Below are 26,872 nucleotides of genomic sequence, written 5' to 3' on the forward strand. Positions count from 1 at the left end.
TTCGGTTAGAAAGTCAATACACATGTATGTCATACACACATATACAGACAAAAGTCTGGAAAGATATGCACAAAATGTTAATTAACAGTGGTTATTCGCTACCTGGTGGAATTATAAATGTTTTATGATTCTTTATACATCTCCAATTTTCTAATTTACATAATGAAATGAGTAAGTTACTTGTAAATTTTCTTTAGTATTGAATTACCCTCCCCTCCCATCTCAGGTATCTAGGTCCATAGTCTAAAATTGTAACACTGTATCCCTAAAATAGCATGGAGGTATTCTCTTACCTGGTCTTGAGAGACAATTTCTGTGTTATAATCCAGAACATTACTAAGCACATAACAACTCATGCTCTTTCTGGACTCATAGTCAAAGTATTCAAAGAGTGGGTGAAAATGTTTTAATTTCAAGACTGTTAAAATATTGTTGTAAGTGTCAACTGGTATTTTCAAAAGTCTGGTGAGTTCCTTTGAAACTGCACTACTGGTAGCAATACTACAAAAAGAAAAACAGAAGTCTTAATGAACAAAATTAACTTTCTCTATACACAAATAGCACTTGTTCTGTAAGAATTTGAAATTTTTCATTACACATTAAAGGAAATGGGTCAAGTGAATCATACCACCACAGAAGACTGTAACAACCTCCTTTCAAGAGGATAAAAAATACTTATCTAAACACAAATATATATATTCATCTATTATTTTTCTGTTGATACAAAACTAGAAACAGTTTCCAACTCATGAACAGACGGTATAGCTGGAGTTAAGATGACTGTCTAGAATTCAATGACATTTCTAAGGGAAGTATTTTAAGTGGTAGTTTGGTTCCCAGGGGGCAGCCAACAAGTATTGTATATTCACGATGAAAATAAATAGGAAAAAGAATCCATGCAAAACCAGCAATTCGACACAATAGAAAAATATATAAACTATTTCTTCTGCATCAGATGTTGGTGATTAAGGAAAAGCAGGCTGACTGACTTAGGTAGTGGTTAGTAAAAGCATTCTGTAGATACTGAGGCATATTGGGGCATTTATTACAACCTCTTTAGAGGTTATTTCCAATGATTTTGTCTATTTTTACTTTAAAATTCACTTGGGGAGGAAGACATAGATACTTCATTTAGTTAGTTTTTTTATTTAAATTTTTTTAATTTTTAATTTTATTTTTTATTAGAGACAGGGTCTCGCTCTGTTGCCCAGGCTGTTCTCAAACTCCTGGGCTCAAGTGATTCTCCCAACTCAGCCTCCTGAATAGCTGGGATGACAGGTGCGAGCCACCACACCTGGCACATCATTTAATTTTCTCTCACACTTATTCCATATCTGAACTTATTTTCTGTTCACACACACACAAAACTAAAATGACCAAACGAAAAAGGGTAACACAAACGGAGGAAAAAAAGAATAAACTTTTTTGATGCAGGTAAACCACTAGAAGGGAGACAGAAAGGAGGAAGATGACATGAGGTAAAATTCTGAAGAATATGGGCGGGGGAGGCAGGCCTGGCTTGACCCAAGTCCAGAGCAGTGGGGAATGGGGCAGGAAGGGAACTGCGGGGCAAGGTAACAGGATCCGAGCTGCCCACAGTGGCCACTAGAGGACGCCATAGGTCTAGGACAGAACAGCTGAGGAGACTTCAAGTTGGAAACAAGACTGTTCATACTTCCTTGAAGGTATCAAAATCGAAGCTCAAAATAGAAAAGATATTTAAACCAATTTAATTCTGCACCTTAAATATATATACACCCTTCATTTTTCACCACATGCTCATTTGTAGGAAAACACCTCTTATGGAAATAAATACTGCCTGACAAAGTGTCCTTACCAGTTTAGGAACTCATTCACATACAGCAAGCTCCTCCAACCCGCAGCCCACAGGCTGCATGCAGCCCAGGATGGCTTTGAATGCAGCCCAACACAAATTGGTAAGCCTTCTTAAAACATTATCAGTTTTTTGCGATTTTTTTTTTAAGCTCATCAGCTATTGTTAGTAATAGTGTATTTTATGTGTGGCCCAAGAAAATGCTTCTTCCAATGTGGCCCAGGGAAGCCAAAAGACTGATGCCCCTGATACACAGAAAGGGATCCAAATTGGAGTCACTGGTCCCTGAAGACTGCCTATAGTCCATAGGTACCACAATTTCATTAATATACACAACCAAGTAATTGGTAAACACTTTCTGCCCCTAGTAGTGATAATCTTAATGCATGATTAAAACAAGACAAATGCCAGCATTTCAAAAAACAATTGAGAAAGAAAAGCAAATCTAGGACAAAAGTGTCTTTATGAGGATTTTTACAAAAATGTAACTGACTTACTGTTCAAGGTTGAGCTTATTGAATATCTCCACTGTTGTTTCTAGAACTTTATCAACATAGTCCACACGATCAGGGTAACATTTCATGGCAAGATTAATGAGAGAGACTTGTAAAGATACAACATCCTCTGAAGGCATGTCTTGTCTAGACTGGAATGTTTAGAAAACCATACAATTTATTTTAAACAATTGTAAAAGGAAGGCAGAGAAGTTTCAAAATTTTGAGAACTTAGGAGAAATGCTACACAAACCTGTATCACTGTAGCCACCTGCTGTGAAAATATATCAAAAAGTTTAATATCCGCTGGGATTCCAGGTCCATCTTCACGGTGAGCAAATAAAGCTAATCTAAAAAAAAAACAAAACCCCTTTATTTTAAAAGATACAGGGTTTGGGTAGTGAGATCATGGATGACATCTTATTCTTCATTGCTTTTCTATATTTTGTATGAGCTCAAAAGGCTTTTTTTTTTTAGACAGAGTCTCACTCTGTCGCCTAGGCTGGAGTGCAGTTGTGCACTCTCAGCTCAATGAAACCTCCATCTGTTGGGCTCAAGCTATCCTCCTCCCACCTAGGACTCCTGAGTAGCTGGGGCTAACAGCATGTGCAACCACGCCCAGATAATTTTTGTGCTTTCTGTAGTGATGGGGTTTCACCATGTTGCCCAGGGTAGGACTAACCTGGACTCCAGCAAGCTTCCCTCCTTGGCCTCCCAAAGTGTTGGGATTACAGATGTGAGCCACTGTACCTGGCCTCCTCAATTCATTTTTAACTAAACAGTTTTGCCAGTGCAACCTTTTTTCATCAGCATTCTTATTTCATACCATACTAAGGAGATTTTCAACAAGATAATTCTCTCAAACTCTTTGAAGCATAATTACGTAGATACGGACAGAAATGCATTGAAATGACAAATGTATTCAACAACCATGATTCAAATAAATAATCTTTAAAAAATAAAAGTACATAGACTATTTTAAGATACTGCATTTTTACTGAAGTTTGAAATACAACTAAGTCTAAAATCCATAAAATTAACTTTTATTTCCCTCATCTCAAATTACTCAAAATAATGTCTGGTTCATTATCATTATCTGTTTGTCACAGTCAGAACTACATCCACATTTTGTTATGCCCAGAAGCATCACTACTGACAGAGATGGGTAAGTGACATTACAGGCAACACAGGAAAATCCAGTTACTAGCTTCCTTTAAGAGTGGGCCCAATCACTATGGAATTTTTACTGCCCAGGATTGAGCTGATAATTTGGAAAATTTCGTTATCTGAATTCTCAGACTTTAAAATGAATAACTTAGTTTTTCAAAAAACATACAAAAGGTATCTGCAGAAATAAATCTTCACTTAGGTTTCTGGTTTCATGACAATGCTTACAAGTAGTAGGACAGACATTATGTACTACTACACAACATGGCTGCAAAAAAGTCACCCATTGGCCAAGCACAGTGGCTCACATCTGTAATCCCAGCACTTCGGGAAGCCGAGGCAGGCTGATCATTTGAGCTCAAGAGTTTGAGACCAGCCTGGCCAACCTGGCAAAACCCCATCTCTACTAAAAATACAAAAATTAGCCAGGCATGGTGGTGCATGTCTGTAATCCCAGCTACTCGGGAAGCTGAGACACTAGAATCCCTTGAACCCAGGAGTTGGAAGTTGCAGTGAGCCAAGATAGCACCGCTGCACTCTAGCTTGGGTGACGGAGTAGGACTCTGTCTGAAAAAAAAAAAAAAAAAAAAAAACTAAGAAAATAAAACTTAAAGTGGATGTACTAAACATATTTGATACTTAAAATTTCTTCTTTAAGAAAACGTGATGATACAGCGATTACGTGAACATTTCCAATCATCTGTGTCTTATGGCTACTCTAAACCAAATGAGTTCCCACTGCAAGATACTTACATCACGGTAAAAAACAAATTTTGTTCTTCAATATGATTTTTGGATTTGTATGATCTAAAAAAAAAGTCTGCACAACGTCTTTAAATATCAATTAAACACACAGAATAAACATATTATCTTCATGTCTCCTGCACATTTAAGTTAAGCCTCTTTCGTGTCTAACCAAGGCAAGTACCTAGTACTCATAATCACAAAGCTACATTATTTATAGTATAATTAAATTAAGATCATTGGTATGATAAAGATGTAACAGAGACAAATAATTCAAAAAATGTTTAAAATTCATTACTGCCAAGTCCGAGCATGTATCCTCCAGTGTTGGAAGGTCTTACCTATCAATTAAAGCAATGATTATGTTTTTCACGTTTACATTCTGGTGTAACTCAGCACAGGCCCGAAGAAAAGGATTCAAAGTCTGGAGGTGAAATTCATCAGGGAAAACCTGAAAATCAAATGATCAATACAAGTAAAAGTATTTCACATAATATTCTGAACTCATATGGTAAAGTTCACATTTGTGGGGAAAAAACACTGTAATCTTATACAACTAAATTCGAACACATTACTTCCGAACCTCTCTACTAAACATAAACTCAGACAGAAATATTCCAATAAATAAAGTGCACCTACAATTAAACTAAAGCTACGGAGACCGAGAAAATTCAGATGACTCATTCCTACAGTTTGGAGGAAAACAAACCACATTGATACAAAGACCAAGTTATAAGTCGGAAACAGAAAACCCCTGTTTTTAAATTATTTTTAGAAGAAGCAAGATTACAGGGAAAAAAAATTTTTTTTTAATTATTTTAAATTCTTATAGAAATGGCATCTTGCTATGTTGCCCAGGCTGGTTTTGAACTCCTGGCCTCAAGAGATCCGCCCACCTTGAACTCAGAAAGTGCTGGGATTACAGGTGTGAGTCACCATACCCAGTAAGGAAAATTCTTTATTCAGGAAACCTTATTTCCTATTCCATCAAAATTTTTTCAAAACAATTAAATTTAACGAAAGATAAAATAGGTCATTTAAAAAAAATGAAATGTTCCCACCTACCTGAATAATACACTCCATGAGATATTCTTGAGCCAAGGCATCCCTACAGTTTACAACTTGCTCCAATATGCCAGTCAAAACAATCTAAAAGAGAAAAAAACACACATAAGGGTTAAAATCTGTTTTCAAACTCTTAAGCTATTCCTCTAGCAACACATTTGAACTACTAACTTGAAAATCATATTTGAGATTTTTCTCACCAAGACTTCACTTCTAATCTTTAAAAGCTATTTTCTTTTTGAGACAAGGTCTTGCTCGGTTGTCCAGGCTGGAGTGCAGTGGCAAAATCTCCACTCAATGCAACGTCCACCTCCTGGGCTCAAGCCATCCTCCCACCTCAAGCCTCCTGAGTAGCTGGGACTACAGGTACATTTCACCATGCCCAGCTAATTTTGGTAATTTTTGTAGAGATGGGGTCTCTCTATGTGCCTAGGCTTGTCTCAAACTCCTGGACTCAAGTGATCCATCTGTTTTGGCCTCTCAAAAGTGAGTTTTCTTCATGGCTTGTGCTTGTGCATCCTCAGAAATCTTCGTCTAATCCTAGGTCATAAAGATTTCCTCTGTGTTTTCTTCTAACAGTTTTAGGTTCTATATTTAGGTCTCTGATAGATTTTGTGTTTTTTCTGTACGGTATGAGAGATGAGGGTCAAGGTTCAGGGTTTTTTGTTGTTTGCATATAAACATCAAATTGTTCCAGAATCACTTGCTGAAAAGGTTGCCTTTGTACTTTTATCAAAAATAAAAAGTCTGGAGGTGAAATTCATCAGGGAAAACCTGAAAATCAAATGATCAATACAAGTAAAAGTATTTCACATAAATATCTGGGTCTATTATGGATTGTCTAGTCAGAGATCGGTAAACTGAGCTGCTGCTTGTTTTAACAAGTAAAGTTTTACTGGAACACAGCCATGCCCATTCACTTCCATATCGTCTGTGGCTGCTTTTGCACCATATCTGCAGTGTTAGTAGTTGTTGACCAGGGGTGTCCAATCGTTTGGCTTGAAGAATTAGAAGAATTGTCTTGGGCCATACATAAAATACACTAATAACAGATGATGAGCTTTAAAAAAAAAAGCAAAAAAATCTCATGTTTTAAAGTTTACAAACTTTTGTTGGGCCATGTTCCAAGCTGCCCTGGGCTGCAGGTTGGATAAGCTTGTTGTACAGCACATGTCTTGCAAAGCCAAAAACCATTTACTATCTGGTCCCTCACAGGTAAAGTTTGCCATTCCCTGTTTTATTCTCCTCCATTGATTTGTGTGTCTATCCTTTTCACCAATACCACACAAGCTCTCACTGTAGCTTCAGAGTAAATCATGAATTCAGGTAGTCTGAGTCTTTCAACATGTTCTTCCTTTTCAAATTTGTTGTAGCTGTTCCAGGTTCTTTGTTTCCTCATATAAACTTCAGAATCAGCTTCTTAATTTCTACAAAAGTCTGCTGGGATTTTGTCTGAGATTACCTTGGATCTATAGATCAATTTTTTTTTAATGCTATCTTGACAATATTAAGTCTTCCAATCCACAAACATTGCATATATATCTTTCCATTTAAGTCCTTTTTCAATAAAAGCCATTTTAAGATGTTTTCAATGTACTATTACGTAACAAAATATTCTGATTTTAAAATCAGATTTCATTTTATCTCAGAACATAAGAAGAGGTAACAAAAAGATATAAACCTGTTTGTAACGTTCCACATTTACACCTTCCAACTGACTGAGGCGCACCAAATTTGTTCCCACTAAAATTCTCAGTTCTTGTCTTTCTCGTTCTCTTTTTTCTCTATCTCGGCTATGTCCCTGATGCTGCATTCGCACCCAGAGTTTGTTCATTTCTGCAAAGTTGAGTAGTACAAAATCCATGGAATCACTGATGTCACCAGTTGTTTCTTCGCTGCAAAGAAACAGAAAAGTCTTTACACAGTATTTACAGCACCAACTTACTACTATCCCTCTCCTTTGTGCATTTCCTACTTATCTCTGTAGTACACCAATGCTTTATAAAAAATCACTTTCAATTTCATTGGCTTAGTGTTAAATTTTAAAGGGAATAGACGCTAGGGTAAAAAGTACCATGGAAAGGACAGTATAAATTTAAAGGGCAAATTACTTTCCCCAACTCTGTATCTGGAGTTGGGCCAACTGGACTTGCTCTTATGGCAAATTCCTTAATTCAAAAGGCTAGAAGGATGGGCATGGTGGCTCATGTCTGTAAGCCAGTGCTTTGGGAGGCCAAAGCAGGAAGATCGCTTTAGGCCAGGAGAGTTTAAAACCTGCCTGGGCAACATAATGAGACCTCACCCCTACAAACCAAAACCAAAAACAAAACGCTAAAAATTTTAACACTTATAGTTTACTGCTAACTACATCATTTTACTGTTGAATATTTTGTTTTTAACTGGAATGTAAGCTTTGTGAGGGAAGAGACCATGGATTTCCTGCTTTATTTTTCTACGTCTCCTAGGATGGAGACTTCGGCAGCTTTCAAAAATTTTTATTGATTGCCTAATTAAATGCTCAAAATGGACAGTCAAAACATAATAAAGCAAATAACTTCATCGAATTCTCTACACTATTAATATTTTTATCTTTTCTGTACTGTTTAAAAAGAAATTGATGCAGGAATATAACTACAAAACCATTGACGGCGGGTGCAGTGGTGTGTCCAAGGCCTGTATGTAATCCCAGGCACTTTGGGAGGCCGAGACGGGCGGATCATGGGATCATGAGGTCAGTGAGATCGAGACCATTCCTGGCTAATACGGTGAACCCCGTCTCTTACTAAAGAATACAAAAACTAGCTGGAGGCTACGAGGCGGGCGCTGTTTTAGTCCCAGCTACTTGGGAGCTGGAGGCGGGAGGAGGAATGGCGTAAACCTGGAGGGCGGAGCTTGCAGTGAGCTGAGATCGGACCACCGCACTCACCTGGGCGGACAGAGCCAGCTACCGTCTCAAAAAAAAAAAAAAACAAGGCCGGGCGCGGTGGCTCAACGCCTGTAATCCCAGCATCTTTTTGGCGAGCCCTGAGGCGTGCGGATCACCGACGGTCAGAAATCGAGACCATCCTGGTCTACAATGGTTGAAACCTCGGTCTCTACTAAAAAAAATACAAAAAACTAGACCGGGCGATCTGGTGGCGGGCGCCTGTAGCTCCCCCAAAGCTCTCCGAGGCTGAGGCAGGAGAATGCGGAAACCCGGGAGGCGGAGTCTGCATGTGAGCTGAGATCCAGCCACTGCACTCCAGCCTGGGCTACAGAGCGAGACTCTGTCTCAAAAAAAAAAAAAAAACAAACCATTGAATTGTAACCCTAAATAAATGAAATTTTTTTTTAAAAAAACAAAATCTGTTGGAGCAAACTGAAAAAAGATTAAAAATTAAAAAAAGAAAGAAAATAAATGAATAAACTTTTTTAAAAAGGAATGAAGTTCTTTAATCTGGGGACCTGTCATGTGAACAGCTTACCCCACTGAAGACCACGGTTGGCTGACCATCTGTCCCTGCTGTGGGATAAAAGTACAGTAGACTTTGATGCTAGAATACTGATTACACAAGAGACGGGAGTGTCTCTGAATGGCTTTTATTATTTCTCTTCTGGAGTTAATAGGTAACTTGTAACAGATAACTCAAATCACTTATATTCCAAGGTAACTAGCAGTCTATAAATTATAAAAACTGATAGACATTAAAGGAACAATTATGAAATCCAGTGGGCTCACACTTTATTATTTCATTACAAATTCAATTTCCAAATATAACCCTCTTAAAAAAGTTGTATTTTCAAAGAATATTTAATGTAGTGCAAAAACGCTCAATTACATTAACTGAAAAAAGCAGGTCCTAATAATCCAAAGATAAAATTTGCATAAGAGGACATTGTAGAGCATGTCACATATACTGAGGAGTTCTATATTACAAAGGAAATCTCTATACAGATGCTACCTAAATGGCTGACTGGGTGGAAGAATTATTCGTACTTACTTTCTGTACATGTTTCCACGCTTTTATACATTCTACAATGAAAAAAATACTGCAACAAAATCAAGAAAGAAAATCACTTACTCTGTTGGCTCTCCTTCATCAGGTAAGATATTTCTGGTACACTGAAGAAGGTAATTTCGAAGAAACAGACCCCTCAATGGATGCTGCACACCACGGCACATTTCTACCAAATCTTTCAAAATATCCTTCCTGGACTGAGGAAATGACTTGACATATACAACTCCAACTGTGATCAAAAGGTAACTAGGAGAAGTATGAAGAAATGCTGATTAGAAATAAAATATTTAAATCAAGAACTTATTTCCAAACACATTGAACAAAACATTAAATAAACAAGATAGGAACCATGTTGTTTTCTCCTGCACAAGGAAAATATCTGATTTAAAATATAACCACTGATCTCTAAAAATACACACACACACACACTTATACTGTATATACACAACATAGACATTACCTTTAAACATATTTGGAAGAGAACAATTATATTAATTTTTCTAATAGTCAAGATATTAAACAAAATAGCAAGCATGTACATTTTTTCTATTTCTAAAATTCCTCAAATATCTACATAAAACGTAAATCTAGTTACTCTAAAAACAAGTAAGAGAGTATCTACCAAAATGTTAATCTCTATTTGTTAAGAAATTACCCTTAAAACTTTTTCTTAAGCTGATAACCATAAAGGACATAACATAAAGTGGGAAATACAGACACAAAATTCTCCGATTTGTTATTACTTACAGCCTTGGGATAATGTTTCCAGCATACTGTACAAGTTCATAGAGATCTGCCACTTTCCTTCCTTTAGCAAACTCATCTGTCAGATAGACCTCCAAGTAGTGCAGTTCATCAGAAATGGCCATATCTTTTAATTATGATTAAGGACTAAAAATAAAAATAAGCCAACCTAAGCAAAACTTTGAAACTTGTTGGAGTCATTATTAACTACTGGGCAGGTATCTTAAGTTTTAGTCCTTTAAGAGAATGTTCCAGTGAAGGCAGAATTTTAGTCAGGCTTTTCTTACTTTAAAATAAGGGTTTTAAAGCATGTGCGGTGAAGCAAAGCGGTAAATGTAACGGTTACCTGTCAGACTGTTAATGGGTTTTGAAATGGCAAATGATTAAAATTCCTGTCCATTTGAGACTGCTGCGTAATAACATCTAAGTATTAAAGAACCAACTGTGTCATAGCCTGAATATCCTCATGAAGGGTCTGAAAATTGAGATGCACCGACAACACACTTAAAGACATTGAAGCATAGGAAAGGAGTACTCTCCAAGTGTTTTTCTCACTTAGCACATCTGCATGGAGGAGTGCCATGTGACTCAGATAACGAAGTAACTCCAGACAAACTTCATAAAGAACAAACAAAATTGTCCTTATCAAGAAAAAGGTATGGTCCAAATGTTTCATCTTCAACATTCAAAAGATACAAAGTTCATAGTAGCTCTTTGGTGATAACATAGAAGTCCGGAGTTCACCAAGCATATTAGAAGCATGTTTTAGAGCATCCATAAGCTTGTTTTTGTCCTACAGAAATACCAAGAGAATAGATGAGAATGCTTAATTTAAATAAACATTTATCTCGGTTGTACAAACTCCTTACATCAAGGACTTGTTACATAGTTTTAAAAGTATACAGCACTTAAATGATTTTTAACCACATAAAAAAATCAACTTAGATCAGTTCACTTTGCCGTCCCTACTGAAAAAGAAAAAGATCCATAATACTTAGTAGACTTCACATAGCTAAGACAGCAAGCTTCTTGACAGAATGTTAATCTTTTCAATCTATAGAGACTAGGAAACTAGCTCCATTCATCACATTTTACCTGCAATTAAAAGAACTGGCATACTGATTCAAGTGAAGAAAGATACTATCCTGACATGGCTTTGTCATGGGTTAAAGACTCTTCAGAGCTGTCTGAAATGACTATTCATGTAAGTTTGCTTTCCTCTTACATATTTCAAACCCTCACAATGCCCGTATGTTCCACTTAACTCAGAAATGCAAGCAATTCCTTGAGATAGAGGAAACACTATCCATACCCAGGAAGAGGAAGAAACAAGCAATAGCAAACCCATCTTCTCCATTCCAAGACATTTATTTTTCATTCCCAACTTGTTGGGAATGAATCCAATAAAAGATACAAGAGGATGTTACTATGCTTTGGAAAACATAGTAAGACATTTTATAAAGGTAAAACAGCATCATCTTCATCACAGTAATTTATAGCTTGAAGTACCAACCAATTTGGCTCAATTCCTTATATTTTAATTCAGAGAATCTATAGTATCTACACAGATTATCTCTATCTTTTAGAATATGAAAATATATAAATAAGTGTTAAGTATAATTTTTAAGCTACCTTCTATAATAAATATATCTATTCACAAAAGAAATTAAAGTTTTCAAGATATTTAGAAAAAAAGCTGAATAATTCAAATGCAAAGCATTTAAATTCATTCACTCAACAAACATTTACAGAGTACCTGTTATACGTTAAGTATTCCTCAGGTCCGAGGTATAGAACTAAGGAGGCTAGTAATTCTGGTCAGACACTGGTGTAGTAAAATTACAGTAATGCGTAAATAAAAGGAAGGGTCTCTTGTTCTTATGAGCATGTATTCTAGTAGGGAAGACAGACAATCCCAAACCAAAAATATACATGTGAGTAAACAGGGCCTCTTTGTTGAAATTGCTCCACACAGTGCTTGAGGAAGATGAGACTGAAGATAGATGCTGGTGGACAGTGAAGATTAGATCTGCCAGAAACCGTGGTGCCACCTAACTCTGGAAAACACTGCTGTGCCTCCCACATTTCCATTCTTACCAGGCATCTCTTCATTTGGAATGACTGGACCTTCACAGCCTGTATGGCTTCATCCAAGAGCTTTTCCTGCTCATCCTGAGGGGACTGCTGTGTTGTAGGCTGAAAAATAAAAAATTCCACTGATGTCTCGAGCACATTCTTCTAGTAAATATGTTATTTCTATAATTCTAGCCATAGTCCTTCTCCAAGACTGTCACAAAAGGATCAATCCAGCTCTATACCTCAAACCCATTTACCAATTATTTTGTTTTTTGTTTTTTTCTTTCTGAGACGGAGTCTCCGCTCTGTGCCCAGGCTGGAGTGCAGTGGCGCGATCTTGGCTCACTGCAAGCTCCACCTCCCGGGTTCAAGCCATTCTCCTGCCTCAGCCTCCGGAGTAGCTGGGACTACAGGCGGCCACCACCATGCTCGGCTAATTTTTTTTGTATTTTTAGTAGAGACGGGGTTTCACCGTGTTAGCCAGGTCTAACACGATCTCCTGACCTCGTGATCTGCCTGCCTCGACCTCCCAAAGTTCTGGGATTATAGGCATGAGCCACCGCGCCTGGCCCATTTACCAATTATTAACAGCTGCTGCACACAGAGCCATGCCCCATCACTGAAGTTAACAGAATAAGACTGACAAAGGAGAACAGCATGTGTACAGAGAATTGCCTCTCTCTCAGAAACTGACTCAACATTCTCGTAGTAGGCTGGCATCAAAGAAACTTGCGGTGGTAGTTCATGGCTGTGTTCCGCTAACACATTCTCTGAATCAAACCCAGACATAGCCATCTGACCAATCAAAATCTTGTGATAGGTATAGCCGAAACCACTCTCTAAAGACTCTCTTTTCCCCTAGACTACTTATCATCTGCATTTCAGTCTATTCTTAGACAGATTAAGGAACTAGTTTACAAGAACACTGACCAGCCCCTCCTTGGCAATATATAACAAGAGACTAAACAGCCTAGAAATAAAATAGCCAAAATTGTTAGTGACTTATAGTAGAAAACAACAAAGAGCACTGTCCTCAAATAGCTTACACCATTTCAAATGTACTGACCTACAGCTACAGTGGACAAAATATATCTAGACACTCTTCTCTTTCCCATCAGCAAAAGTCTGCTTGCAAAATGAATTCGATCTCCCTGCCAAGAATTAACCACTTCTTCAAGTCATATAAACACTGTTTACATCTCCACCACAGGATGCATCACATTATCATTATAAATGATGGTCATTTTTACATCCTTGGGACCCAACACACTGCTTGACACATAATGGGTGCTCCATAAATGTTCACTGCATAAATGAATACACTGGTTTTAGAATGTTTAGATATTTAACAAAAAAATGACTGAATAATTAACGGATGAATAAACAAATTGTGGTACATATATACAATTACAGAATATTATTCAACCATAAAAAGGAATGAAGTATTGCTACATGAACAAACCTAGAAAACATCATGCTAAATGAAAGAAGCTAGACACAAAAAGCCATATGTTGTATGATTCCTCTTAAATGAAATATTCTGTATAGGAACAGAAAGTAGACTGCTGATTACCAGGAGGGAGGCTGAGAGGAATAATCGCTTAATGGGTACTGGGTTTCTTTTGGGGATAGGGAAAATGTTTTAAAACCAAAGGTGGTGATTGTACAGTATTGTGAGCACACTAAATGCCACCAAATTGTTCGCTTTAAAATCGTTAATTTTACGTTATGTCATTTCACTTTTATTTTTTAAAACAATGACTAAAGACAAAATGCCTCTCACACAATGAGTTGAAAAGATGGAAGGCAAGGACTTACACATCAACCTGCAAGTAAAATCTGGTCTGTTTCATTAACTAAGAAAAGCAAAACAACATTTCATTTTGAGATTAACAAAGAAACGCGAGTCACGTAAAACCCACATCTGAACTAGCATAGCTTATCAAAAGTGAAAACTTTCTCTTGTTCTAATTTTGGAAAGAGAAAAATATTAACTGAATAATGAGCAATGCCATGCATCTCCCTTTTTTTTTCCCATGACTAACTCTAGTAAACTGAGCTCTGCTGCAAGCACTCTTCCTCAGAAGCACAAACAAATTTCAAAGAAAAAGTTAGGTATCTTTTAAACTTCATTTAAAGGGAACATGAATTTATCCCAGCAGAACTATTACCATAAAATGCTGGTTTCAGAGGCAAGGATGACACCAGCATTTAAAGATTCTGACTTAATGAAATTTACTACTCATCATGAGCTAGTCTTCTCTGAACTTTAGTGAAACCAGGCCATCATTTGGAATATTTTGGCTCCTTACCTCTGGATGCAATAGATTTAATAATAATTTGAATCAATGGATTTCATTAAGTTCAACTGATCCATTTAGAAATAAACAGTGATACATCTGAATTTTTTTAATTTTTCTTTATGATACATTTGGATATTTTAATTAAAATGACTTACTATAGTGGTAAAATGTACGTAAAATTTACCATTTTAACCACATTTAAATGTGCAGTTCAGTGGCATTAAGTACATCCATATTAACAGTTACCACCATCTATCTCTAAAACTTCTTATCTTTACAAATGCAAATGAAAACTGTAGCCATTGAACTCCCATTCAGATCCCCCAGGCAATCCTACCTTCTTTTCTCTGAGTTTGACTACTCTATATACTTCATGTAAGTGAAATCACACAGTATTTTTCCTTTTATGTCTCACTTATTTCACTGACTATAATATCTTCAATGTTCATCCATGTTGCAGTACGTGTCAGAATTTCCCTCCTTCTAAAAATGAAATATTTCATTATATATCTATATATATATACACATACTACATTTTGTTTATCCATTGATATGTAGGTTGTTTCCATCTTTTGGCTGTTGTGTACAATAATTTTTATTACATAGCAAATGAAACTGTGGCTACAAAGAGGTTACAAACAGTTACAAAAACATTTGTATAGAATGACTAGAAAGATTTAGAGATGTACAAACAAAGGAATGCAATTTTAGGAAAATTCTTCTATTTTGTCTCAACTGGGCTTAAAATAGAAATGTAAATACAAAATATTGAAGATTACAGAATGACTTATTACAAAGTAAGCTACAAATGAAGACATAAAGCTATAGTAAAGCAGTCTATTTTTATATATTACTCATAAAACAGTGTAGTTACGCTAGCAACAGCTATTCTAAGGGCTATTCTTGATGCCTTCCTAGGAAGGGTCGCATAGAGCCTTAACAATTATAATATGAACACGTTATCATTAAACACAAGTCAATTAACCAATGTTTCCTCAATCATTAAAGTGGTTTTCCATTTGTAAATGACTGTACTTCACAGCTACCCGGATCAGAAGAAAATGGAAACCCTACAGAATGGGGATCAAATTAACATTTGTGATTAGGGCCATTTTAGCTTGAGACCCACAAACAGCCCTCTCAAGACTACAGTTATAAGGTGCAGAGCAAAGCAAAGGTCATCATGAACTGATCACTTGGAAAACTACTCTCCATTCAAACAATGTGCTTTTGTTTCCTCTTCTATGAAACAGAGATGACAGTACCCCCACCACTGTTATGAAGAACAAATGAAACCAAAGCTCAAAAGGTGCCTACTACTTAGTAATAAGCACTTAATAAGTGCTACAATTATTATTCAGTTTAGACACAAATAATTATCTCCACTTACGTCAGAAACCTATTGTGGTTCCATCTCCCTGCTCATATGCTGTAGATGTAATCTGACAGTACAATGTAAACCAAATGTAACACTCACCTCTTCAAACAAAGATACAGAGTATCATATTAATGAAAGAACTATTTTAAAAATGACACGGCATACATTGACAACTGAAGTAGAGAGAAATAAGGATGATGAGGGCATAAGAACTTCAAAATATAATTTGAACACCAAATGGCTCTAACTTCATTTCCAATACATATCCCCAAGAAACCTTTGATGGAGCACACTGAACATTCTGGCTTCATCTATTAGCAATACCTTTTCTTTCCACCTGGAGAATTTCTGTCCATCCTCTTTATAGTCTCAGTTCACGTTACTTCCTGTAGTTCTCCCCAAAATCCCCAGGCAAAACTATCCCTCCATGACCCAAAAGCACTGAGTTGACAATGATAGTAAAGCAATCCACACACTGTATTACAGTTAAGTTTTACAAGCTTATCTCCCACAGTAGCCTCTTAAGTTCGACATTGGAACCCAGTGCCACAGCCCATGACACTAAAGGCACACAAGATGTTTGATGAACTGAAGTGGATTCTAGAAGTTTAGGGCTTGGAAGGACCAAAGGGGCCAACACTTGCTTTCGGATGCAAAAGTGCGATACCAAGAAGACTAAGCGACCTGCCTAAATTATAGACAGTGACTGTGAAACAACAAATACTCAAGTTTCCTTTCCCAATAAAATTCATGAGGACAAGATTGTGTGTCTGGCTGATTGCTCCCAACTGGTTCACCCAACAAAGAATCGGAGTGTGTAATACATCCTCAATTAAGTGTTTTCCATTACGAAACAATATAAATGTCAATCCATAAACGCTGGGAAACACACAAATCCTAAAGTCAAATTTTGCAACGGTCTTGTTTCAATTCCCAATCGCAAATATTCTGAGAAACAGGCAAAAATCACCTTGTAAGGCAATGTTATATGAAAATAGTATTTGTAAAACACTTAATCCTTTCCGGCACTAAGACATTTAAAGTGAAATCTGTTTCCAGGCTTACAGATTTACAGAAGCCTGTCTACACAGAGTGAGTAAGATAATTAAAGCGGACATACAGTGTATACTCAAAAAATTTATTTGCACAGTGCAGGCTATGTCAAACGCTAATAAAATGCAAGTGACAACTTGCCTTTGTGGGAACCAGACACAAAGATTCACATTTTGAGGAAGTTCAAGTTTACCGGCCAACAGCCACACCACGATTTGCTGCCGTCATAGAGGGGCCCTACGGAGAAGGACTGCTTCCAGCAAGTCAAATACTTGGATTTCATCAATGGAGACAAAAGAGCCAAGGTGCGCCCAACGCACAAATGCTAAAGGAAACAATCAGTCTCCTTTCCGACCGTCAGGATTAGAAGACACCCTGATTCCTTCCAGGAAATTCATGTAAGCAGGTCCCCAGAACTCGCTGACCAACACTGCAGCCGAAGGCGGGTACGAGGCCAAGAAAGGCCAAGGAACCACTGCGACCCCTCCAGGAGGGCGTGAGGACGGCCGAGCACAACTAGGCACAAAGGTAGAAACGCAACATCTGGGCGGGTCCCGGCGCCAACTCCGATCTCAGGGCCTCCGCGCGCTCCGGGGGCCAGACGCTCAGACCTTGGACTACGGGTCCCCTCGTGGCAGGCAGGCGGCCGATTCCACTTACAGGAGGCCGCAGGCCTTCATGGATCCCAAAGCCTACAGGCCAAGTCACCCACACAGAGAGGCCGCCCTGTCTCTCAGCAACGGCCGCAGCCAGGAGCCGCCGCCCACCCCGGCCCGGATCAGCCTGCCCGCGGCCTTCCACCTCCTGTCCCCTATCCCGCAGGCCAAATCGGGCTGGTCTTAGTCCCGAACGGCCTGTGGGGCCTCTTCTCCACTCGCTGGGGTCCGGGGCGGTGGGAGAGAGCAGGGGCTACAAGGAGGGTCGGCCAGGGTGCTACTGCCCCCTCAGCACTCACCATGGCGACTCCCCAGAGCCTGCAGCAAGGAGCACCCACCCCGCGCGGAACCTCCCGCGGTCATGTGACGCTGCGGCCCCCTCCAAGCCCCGCCCCCTCTAGCCCCACCCCCGGGCCCTACAGGCTGCTCATTGATTGGCCTACTTCTAGGAACCGAAGTCTCGCGTCCTTATTGGCCCTGGCCACTTAACGCTAGATGGACGGACCTGGGCGCCCTCCAATCTCACCACAGCGTGTGAGAGTGGGCGGTCGGTGCAGCGCAGTGGGGATCCCCCGGCGGCAGACAGGAGACAACAGGAGGGAAAGGCAGTGTGTGATGAGTTTGTCAAGAAGAAAGGAATGGAAGGAGGGAAAGCCTACAAGTCCACATTCACATGTGCCTTGGCGAGCGCGCTAGTGATGCGCATGCGCAAAAGAAGACCCTGATTGGCTTGTGGGACGGTCTCAACGTCCTGTCCCAACCAATCCACATGCGCCGGGGGTGGGGCCTGGCTCTCACTGGCTGGTGCAGCCTTTGCGCGCCGGTTTTGTTGCCCCGCGGCATTCGCCGGAGTTCTTCGCTTTAGTGCCGGCGCTATGGGGTCGGAGCTGATCGGGCGCCTAGCCCCGCGCCTGGGCCTTGCCGAGCCCGACATGCTGAGGTGAGTTCGGCCGCGCAAGACCAGGGCTGGGCTCCCGCCTCGCGGCCCTGGGCCCTCAGGCAAGGCCGGCGCCCTTCCCAGGCGTCGGGCGGCGCGGAAGTGACGGGGAGCGCTGGGGCCGGGCGGGGTTTAGGGCCTACTTCAACAGAAACTTCCCGGCCGTAAGCTTAAATGAGATGGCAAGAAGGGCGATAGCAAACGGCGATGGCAAACGTCCCTGGGAACAGCCAGCCCTGTCCGCGGGTAGCACGGTGGTAGAAAAATGAGCCAGGGAGAACTTGCCGCTCTTTCCGCCAACGCCTACTGCAGTCGGGTTTACAGCAGGGAACCCGACAACGCGGCGCAGACTCCGTTGTCTATAAGGGCGAGAACCTTAACCGGGCCGTGTGCCAGAACCACTGGGCTTCGGGTGGAGCGCGGCCTAGCGGCTGCCTTTAATAAAACAACAACAACAACAAAAACTCGGAAAAGCGGGCGCTGTTCCCGCTGAAGCCAGATTGATGGCAGGTGCTAGGCGAGGAAAGATATGGCAAGAGCTGCCCAGGCAGGGACGACAGCTCCTGCAAAATCCTTGAGATGGGAAGCGGGATCCGGGGTTCGAAATAAAGTCATTGTAGCTAAAACGTGGAGCAGTCAGGCTAGGGAAGGCAAGGAATAGAACACTTAAAAGATTTGAAGACACACCTGCAAGACTCGGTAGTCGTTTAGAACAGTGGTTCTCAAAATGTGGTTCCTGGACCAGCAACAGCCATATCATCTTGTCTCTTGTTAGAAATACAAATTCTTCGGTCCCACCTCAAGCCTACTGATCAGTAACTCGGCCTGGGACCCAGTAATTTGTTTTCACACGCCCCCAAGGTGATTCTCGCCTACAATCAAGTTTAAGAACTACTGATTTAAAGGAAATAGGAGGAAAGGAGGAACCCTGGTCTAACCTGCCTGCCTCTGTGATAGTTCATGCTTGTTCCAGTAATGGAAGGAGGAAAGAAGGGGGTTTTTTTTTTGTCGAAATTTAACTTCCTTTTGCCTGAAAGCATTTGAGCACAGTGATGTTTGGAGTCAGTGCTGGTTCTGTCTTCCTCTCCCCAGAGGATATGACCTTCATTCCCAGCCCCAGATAAACGTGCCACAGGAGTTAGGTTTAGTGTGAAGCTCACCAGGCTGTATTCATTGTTTACCAACGTGTTGAGCAAACTTCTGAACAAGTTGTAGCGAACACACTGCCCTTTTAACCAGGAAAGCAGAGGAGTACTTGCGCCTGTCCCGGGTGAAATGTGTCGGCCTCTCCGCGCGCACCACGGAGACCAGCAGTGCAGTCATGTGCCTGGACCTTGCAGCTTCCTGGATGAAGTGTCCCTTGGACAGGGTAAGTAGGTCCCACCAAATGCCTGAATAATCCAGTGCAACAGTGAAGCTCTTTTAACTTTTGGTTGAACTAAACCCCAGTAAAAACTCTTGTTTTAGATTGGCCTGGCTATTCTTGTATGTTATTCTGGAAATACTGTAGAATCAGTTTGCTTTGGAAAAAAATTTTGCCATGTTTTCTTTACTCATCACTGTTTTCCCTGACCACCTCTTTCTCGGCTGGAGGCCATCTTCCACATTGCTGCTAGCATTATCCTCCTTTTAAACCACGTCCAAACCCCTGTGCTTTTCTTCGAGTGTCACAGTGTTTGAGAGAACAAGCTTTGGGGTCAGGAGGAGTTGCGTGTTGAGATCAAATCTCCACACTAGCTAGTTCTGTTAGCCTCCAGTGTCCTCGTCCATAAAGTGAAGATAAAATATCCAATTTCGCTGGATTATTGTGAGGAGGATTGAACGTACATAACACCATTAACACAGTACCTGTGTCATAATGATACACTCATTAAATGGTAATATTAAAAACAAAGCTTTGTTGATGACCATCAAACCCTCCAGCCTCTCTTGAATCCTGACCTCAAGCTACAGATTCACTTAACAGACTCTTCACTTCAGTGATTTGTGGCTTTGAAAATGCAATACCTTGTTTTTTCCTGCAGTACTCTTCTGGTAAATTCCTATTTGTTTTACATGACCCTGCCTTATTGTTACATTGAAACTTTACTCAAGTCTCCCAGACAGAGCTGGTTTCCCACAGTGGATCCTCCTGTTTCTTTTCCTATTTTCCTTTTCCTCTTTCACACTCACACACACACACCCACACCGCCCCAGCCCGCCCCTACTCCACTCCCACTACTTCTCTCCTTCCTTTTCCCAATAATAATAAATAGCAGCACCTTTGTATAAACACAAGTAACCATATATGTGTTTCCTGTGGTTTTTTACTGCCCGTTTGACTATGTTAGTATTGTGTTATAATTTTAAATCATCTGTGCATATGCATGACTGCCTGCTTTTGTATAGTTTGAACTCTTTGAAAGCAGTACTTCCTCAGCCTGACATGATTACCAGTTTTTTGACTAAATGAAGCTAAACCTTTAGGTATTAAGGTTTGACACAAAATTAATTTTGAAAAGTTATACTGCTTATTAAACAAGTGTTTAAGGGTACTAATATATAGAATGTAAAGTTTTTATGATTTGTGTATGTGTGTTTCCTTTCACAGGGTTATTTAATTAAACTTTCTGGTTTGAACAAGAAGACATATCAGAGCTGTCTTAAATCGTTTGAGTGTTTACTAGGCCTGAATTCAAATATTGGAATAAGAGACCTAGCTGTACAGTTTAGCTGTACAGAAGCAGTGAATATGGCTTCAAAGATACTAAAAAGGTATGGGGCATAAAGAACCTTAATTGAAAATGTATACCAATAGGCGGGGTGTGGTGGCTCACACCTGTAATCCCAGCACTTTGGGAGGCCGAGTAGGGTGGATCATGTGGTCAGGAGTTCAAGACCAGCCTGGCCAAGGTGGTGAAACCCCATTTCTACTAAAAATACAAAAATTAGCTGGGCATGGTGTCATGCACCTGTAATCCCAGCTACTCGGGAGGCTGTGACAGGAGAATTGCTTGAAGCCAGGAGGTGGAGGTTGCAGTAAGCCAAGATTGCATCACTGCACTCCAGCCTGGATGACAGAGCAAGACTTCATGGTGGGGGGTGAGGAGTGGGGCGGGACCAGAAAATTTGTACTGGTAGATACAAATTACCCGTTGTCCTATTCTGGTTAATTTTCAGTCTTAAAAAAATAACTCATGTTAAGTGACAGCACACATATCTCATCCATTTTAAAAGCTTGTAAGTTCTGGTTTGCACTTTCAGTCTCTTTTCAAATAATATTTTCTAACATAATTCTGTAATAACTTCTCCTTTAGCTATGAGTCCAGTCTTCCCCAGACACAGCAAGTAGATCTTGACTTATCCAGGCCACTTTTCACTTCTGCTGCACTGCTTTCAGCATGCAAGTAAGTATTTTATTAAACATTCAGTAAAGTTACCAATTTACAAGTTGGTTTTTCATCTCCAAGGAATACTTCTAATTTAGTTGATATCAATTCAGAGCATATTTTCCCCTAGAAATAATATTAGGAATATTGGCCAAGTGACCATATTCCTAGTTTATGCCATAATGTGGCTAACAACTTGGAACTAGTGTTGTCAGAATTCCACCAGCCAAATAGCAGCTGTATACATATGCTGAGAATTCTGATTTCAGTCTGCCTTTTATAAGAGATGATATCTGTCATTAAAACAATCTTCATATGTGATTTTCTGCTTGTATATTTTTAAAAGTACTGGCTCGGCCAGGCATGGTGGCTCCTGCCTGGAATCCCAACAATTTGGGAGGTAGAGGCAGGAGGACTGCTTGATTCAAGGAGTTCAAGACTAGCCTAGACAACATAGTGAGACCCGAATCTCTTAAGAAAAAAAAAAAAATTAGCTGGGTGTCAACGCGTGCCTCCAGTCCTGGCTTCTCAGCTACTCAGGAGGCTGAGGCTGAATTCTCACTGGAGCCTAGGAGTTCTTGGTTATAGTGAGCTGTGGTCATGCTACTACACTGCAGCCTAGGCAACGTCTCTAAAAAAAAAAAAAAAAAAAAAAAAAGCACTGGCTACAACTGTTCTTTAAGGGATTTATAACATATTTTAGTGATAAATTCTCACATCTGAATCTTAGAATTGTGGGTTATCTATGTGTATACTGAAATGTAAAATGTTACTTTGGAAATACTAGTAACAGTTGATATCTTTGTCTAAAGTTGTCTTATTTTTATCTTGCCAGAAAACTCCTTAGAAAACAAAATGTAGTTGGCCCTTAAAGAATGGATTTCTCACTACCTACTCACTAATTTTGGTATGCTTGGCTCTATTAGCTACATACCTAGAAATATCAATTGGCATTTGTAGAAAACATCTCTTCAATTCAACAAAAGTATGCGCATATAAAGAGGGAATGTAGCTGTTATTGTAGAAAACAGTGAGACCAGTCAACCCTACTTTTGAAACCATATTACGCTGAGTAAGAAAAGGTCTTGACAGGTCTATTACCCTGAAGAAAAAGTTTATTTTGTGTTTGTAATTAGTGGTTGCTGTGGAGTGTTACTAGGAGAGTTTATTTTCAGGGTGGGGTGGGGTTGTTACATTCCCGTAATATAAATATAAATATCCTGTGAGTTAAAATGAGTGGAACATTCAAAAGTCCTATGATTGTCATTCATTAAATTAATCTGAGATTTACTAAAGAGTTCTAAAAGTCACGAAACACTACAGCAAATGTCTTTTATGTGCCCCTTTTGTTATAAAACAGATCCCATGTGCATTTTAACTCTCAGTCCAATAAACAACTAAACAACTTAGCACAGATAATAACATGTTTGGAATGAAGGAAAAAACTAGACAGAGGCTCTTAAAGCATGGTCAAAAAGAAAATAAGTTGATTATCTGGTTGCCCAGAGAAGAAAACTGTACAGGTCTTGAGAAAAGCAACTTATGAAATTGTTTTGTAGGATTCTAAAGCTGAAAGTGGATAAAAACAAAATGGTAGCCACATCCGGTGTAAAAAAAGCTATATTTGATCGATTGTGTAAACAACTAGAGAAGATTGGACAGCAGGTCGACGGTAAGTATTCTGTAGTTCAAGAATGTGTCATTTGAAAATGTAGTACTTCTGTCTGTAAAAGTCAGATATTTTCAAATGTGTAAACTGGCTGCTTCCTAAATTCTGTATTACGTGTGGACCAGTTATGTTTTTATTGATGTTTCTAACCTATGATTCCGTGAATCTATGCCTGGAAAATAGATTCTTTATTAACATGTTCCCATGTTAAATACCAGCCTGTAGATACATAAGCCAGGATAGAAATGATTCTCAAGTCTGACAAGAGAGGCCAAAGAAAAGAGAAGTCTAAGATCATTTGTCTTCTCCTTCTTCTCATACTTGATCAGTTAAGGTGTCTAATTTTATTTGTGATCCAAAACATGCCCAAATACTGAAATTGAGGACAGGAGAAAAAATTAACCTTGATAACACTTCTTAAAGGAGAACCTGGAGATTTAGCTGCTCCACCACGGAAGAAAAAGAAGATAGTGGTTGAAGCCCCAGCAAAGGGTAAGTTTTACTAACATGGTACTGACATTGACATTTTATGCAGTAAACATCCTAGTGCTGCTCTAGCAGCTTGCCTGACAGGAGTTCAGTTTTAAGTAAATTCTGACTGTGAATCATTTGATAAGACCAGTTTTCCAAGCAATCAATGATGGAAGTAACATCAGTATTGGGTAATTAAGAATATGTCTGGTCTGGCACGGTGGCTTATTCCTGTAATCCCAGCACTTTGGGAGGCTGAGGCAGGAGGATTGCTTGAGCCCTAGAGTGCGAGACCAGCCTGGGCAGCTACAGCTAGGTATTTGTCTTATCTGGGCATGGTCTGATGGGAAGTCTCTAGTTGTACAGCCAGTCAGCTGGTTGGTTGGTTGTGATTGGCTGGGGATTATTTTTGTCTTTCGGAGGTTCTTTTCCCCCCACACACAAAAAAAAAAAGTTTCCAAGTTAAGTTCCAGGTTGCTTATAAGAGCTTTAGCTACAATGACAATGTCAGGCAAATGGCTGCCTTATTGTTTTAATATCACCTACTGACTATGTGATTTTTTGTTTATCTGTTTGTTTTTTGGTTTCTTTTTTTTTTTTTTTTTTTTTTTTTTTTTTTTTTGAGACATGGCCTGGTTCTCTCACCCATGCTAGAGTGCAGTGGCACGGTCTCAGCTCACTGCAGCCTCCGCCTCCTGAGCTCAAACCATCCTCCCACCTCAGCCTCCTGCGTAGCTCGGACTACAGGCATGTGCTACCACAACTGGCTAATTTTTGTATTTTTGGTAGAGATGGGATCTCACTATGTTGCCCAGGCTGGTCTTGAACTCCTGGGCTCAAGTGATCCGCCCCCTTGGCCTCCCAAAGTGCTAGGATTACAGGCATGAGCCACTATGCCCAGCCACTGGCTATGGGATTCTAAGAAAGTCTATAATTTCTGTGAGCCTCAGTTTCCTGATCTATAAAATGTGATTAATGTTATCACTTATTATGGAGTGTAGTAGGGGTTAAAGGAAATAATGCCATTTAAAGTACTTGGTTCAGTGCCTCTCAAGCACCAGTTAAGTGCTTGATAGACGTTAGCTGTTGTTAGATGTCTTGAAATGCTTGGAGTGTAAGGGAGAGAAAAAAGTGATAGCTAAGATAGGTGTGGTAGTGTGAGCCTGTAGCCCCAGCCATGGTCCCAGTTACTCAGGAGGTGGAGGTGGGAGGATCATTTGAACCTCTTGAGTGCAGCCTGAGCAACATTACAAGACCCCATCTCAAAAAAAGTGGTAACTGCTGTTTCTCCACTTCATTTCAGTATCTTCTTTTCTGTTTTAGACAATTTAAACAGGTTTGCCTTTTAAAATTTCATTTCTAAGCATAAGAATTTTGAAATTGCTTTTGATGATTTTCTGTCAGAAATGGAGAAGGTAGAGGAGATGCCACATAAACCACAGAAAGATGAAGATTTGACACAGGATTATGAAGAATGGAAAAGAAAAATTTTGGAAAATGCTGCCAATGCTCAAAAGGCTACAGCAGAGTAATTTCAGCTTCCAGACTGGTATGCATTCCAAACTGATAGTACATTGCCACCTCCAGGAAGACTTGAGAGCTTTGGGATTTTGTTTAAACTTTTATAACAAGGATCCTAAGACTATTGCCTTAATAGCAAAGCAGCCTACCCGGAGGCTAAGTCTGGGCGGTGGGCTGGTCCCTGGTGTGGGCATTATACCAACCACAGTGCCTGATTGGTATAGCCTCATGCGCTCTCCTACAAAATGGAATTGGAGGCCGGGTGCAGTGGCTCATGCCTGTAATCCCAGCACTTTGGGAGGCTGAGGTGAGTGGAGCTTGAGACCAGCCTGGCCAACGTGGTGAAACCCCGTCTCTACTAAAAATACAAAAAGTAGAGCTAGGTATGGTGGTGCGTGCCTGTAATCCCAGCTCCTCAGTGGGCTGAGACAGGAGCATCACTTGAACCTGGGAGGCGGAGGTTGCAGTGAGCCGAGATCACACCACAAACTCTAGCCTGGATGATAGAGCGAGACTTATCTCAAAATAAATAAATAAATAAATAAATGGAAGTGGAGTCATTTTGCTTTGTTTTAAGTGAATGGCAGTCCCTTGTCTTATTCAGAATATAAAATTCAATCTGACACCTTACAGATTTTTACTTGAGGTTTTGTGCGAGGTATTTTTTATTTGACTAAATCAGTATATTGTACAGCCTAAGTTAATAAATGTTATTTGTATATGCATTCAAGTTGTACTTGTCATCAGTTTGGGGGAATCCTTCTTATGCTAAAAGCTATGTCTCCTCTATTAGGTTCCTGTCCACTGAGCCACACTGCCTGCCAGACCACAAACTCAGATCAGACTTTAAAACCCTGCTCAGCCACTTATCACCTGTGAAACCTTTAGCAAATTAACTTTTTTATGCCTCATCTATAAAGTAGGAATAGAAACGGTACCACCTCATAGATAATATGGAGGAGTTTCTGAGCCAATACATATAAAGCATTTAGCACAGTACCTGCTATGAGTAAGCATTTAGAAAATATTAGAATAGAGAAAGAATCTCACATATGGAGGTCTCATAATGAATTAAACATTAGCAACTTTTAAAAAATCAAGTTTTCTTTTTTAATATCTACATATTGAAAAATGTAAACTTAGTAAATACTACTTATTTTAAGACTATGGAAGAGGACCGTTTCATGGATGGTAAGAAGTTGCTAAAGGCATTGTGCCAGACATGATTTTAACTAAAATTAAGAATATATGATACAATTAAATATTTCCATGATAAAGGGATTGCATCCAAATGTTTAAAATCTACTTAGAATGGCATCAGTAATAATAATGGTTTCCTTTTTTCTGCTACAAGTAATGAATACCTGCCACATAGATCTAGAATGACTAAAGGT

The 26,872-nt window shown here is 39.6% G+C and overlaps 2 protein-coding genes and 1 long non-coding RNA gene across 4 annotated transcripts in view; 2 read left to right on the top strand and 1 right to left on the bottom strand.

Moving 5' to 3' along the window:
• The window catches only part of LOC108534774 (uncharacterized), a 47,201-nt gene extending 35,065 nt beyond the window's left edge, over positions 1-12,136 (top strand). Inside the window, exons 3-4 of the long non-coding RNA XR_001887025.1 lie at positions 11,107-11,250; positions 12,022-12,136. This is a non-coding gene — a long non-coding RNA (uncharacterized LOC108534774). The remainder of the gene's footprint in view (positions 1-11,106; positions 11,251-12,021) is intronic.
• VPS35 (VPS35 retromer complex component) overlaps positions 1-17,914 on the bottom strand; it is a 32,188-nt gene extending 14,274 nt beyond the window's left edge. The window contains 11 exon segments of the mRNA XM_017880268.1: positions 294-501; positions 2,332-2,480; positions 2,582-2,678; positions 4,581-4,690; positions 5,305-5,388; positions 6,986-7,199; positions 9,366-9,548; positions 10,050-10,173; positions 10,743-10,839; positions 12,144-12,242; positions 17,812-17,914. Coding sequence (XP_017735757.1) covers positions 294-501; positions 2,332-2,480; positions 2,582-2,678; positions 4,581-4,690; positions 5,305-5,388; positions 6,986-7,199; positions 9,366-9,548; positions 10,050-10,173; positions 10,743-10,839; positions 12,144-12,242; positions 17,812-17,814 — 1,368 coding nt within the window. The 5' untranslated portion in view covers positions 17,815-17,914.
• ORC6 (origin recognition complex subunit 6) lies at positions 17,010-26,215 on the top strand. Of its 2 annotated transcripts, none has more exons than XM_017880267.1 (7): positions 17,010-17,384; positions 19,689-19,818; positions 21,040-21,203; positions 21,746-21,835; positions 23,377-23,489; positions 23,910-23,978; positions 25,362-26,215. In XM_017880267.1, exons 2-7 carry the CDS (start codon positions 19,771-19,773, stop codon positions 25,487-25,489), a joined length of 612 nt encoding a protein of 203 aa, XP_017735756.1. In that variant the 5' UTR covers positions 17,010-17,384; positions 19,689-19,770; the 3' UTR covers positions 25,490-26,215. The 2 variants fall into 2 exon arrangements, with proteins under 2 accessions (XP_017735756.1, XP_017735755.1); XM_017880266.1 differs by lacking the exon at positions 17,010-17,384 and adding an exon at positions 18,019-18,452 and having other exon boundaries at positions 25,362-25,843.
• Positions 26,216-26,872: the final 657 nt, after the last annotated feature.

This window comes from Rhinopithecus bieti, unplaced genomic scaffold (genome assembly GCF_001698545.2).
Source record: "Rhinopithecus bieti isolate Rb0 unplaced genomic scaffold, ASM169854v2 scaffold_12138, whole genome shotgun sequence".
Classification (NCBI taxonomy): Eukaryota; Metazoa; Chordata; class Mammalia; order Primates; family Cercopithecidae; genus Rhinopithecus; species Rhinopithecus bieti.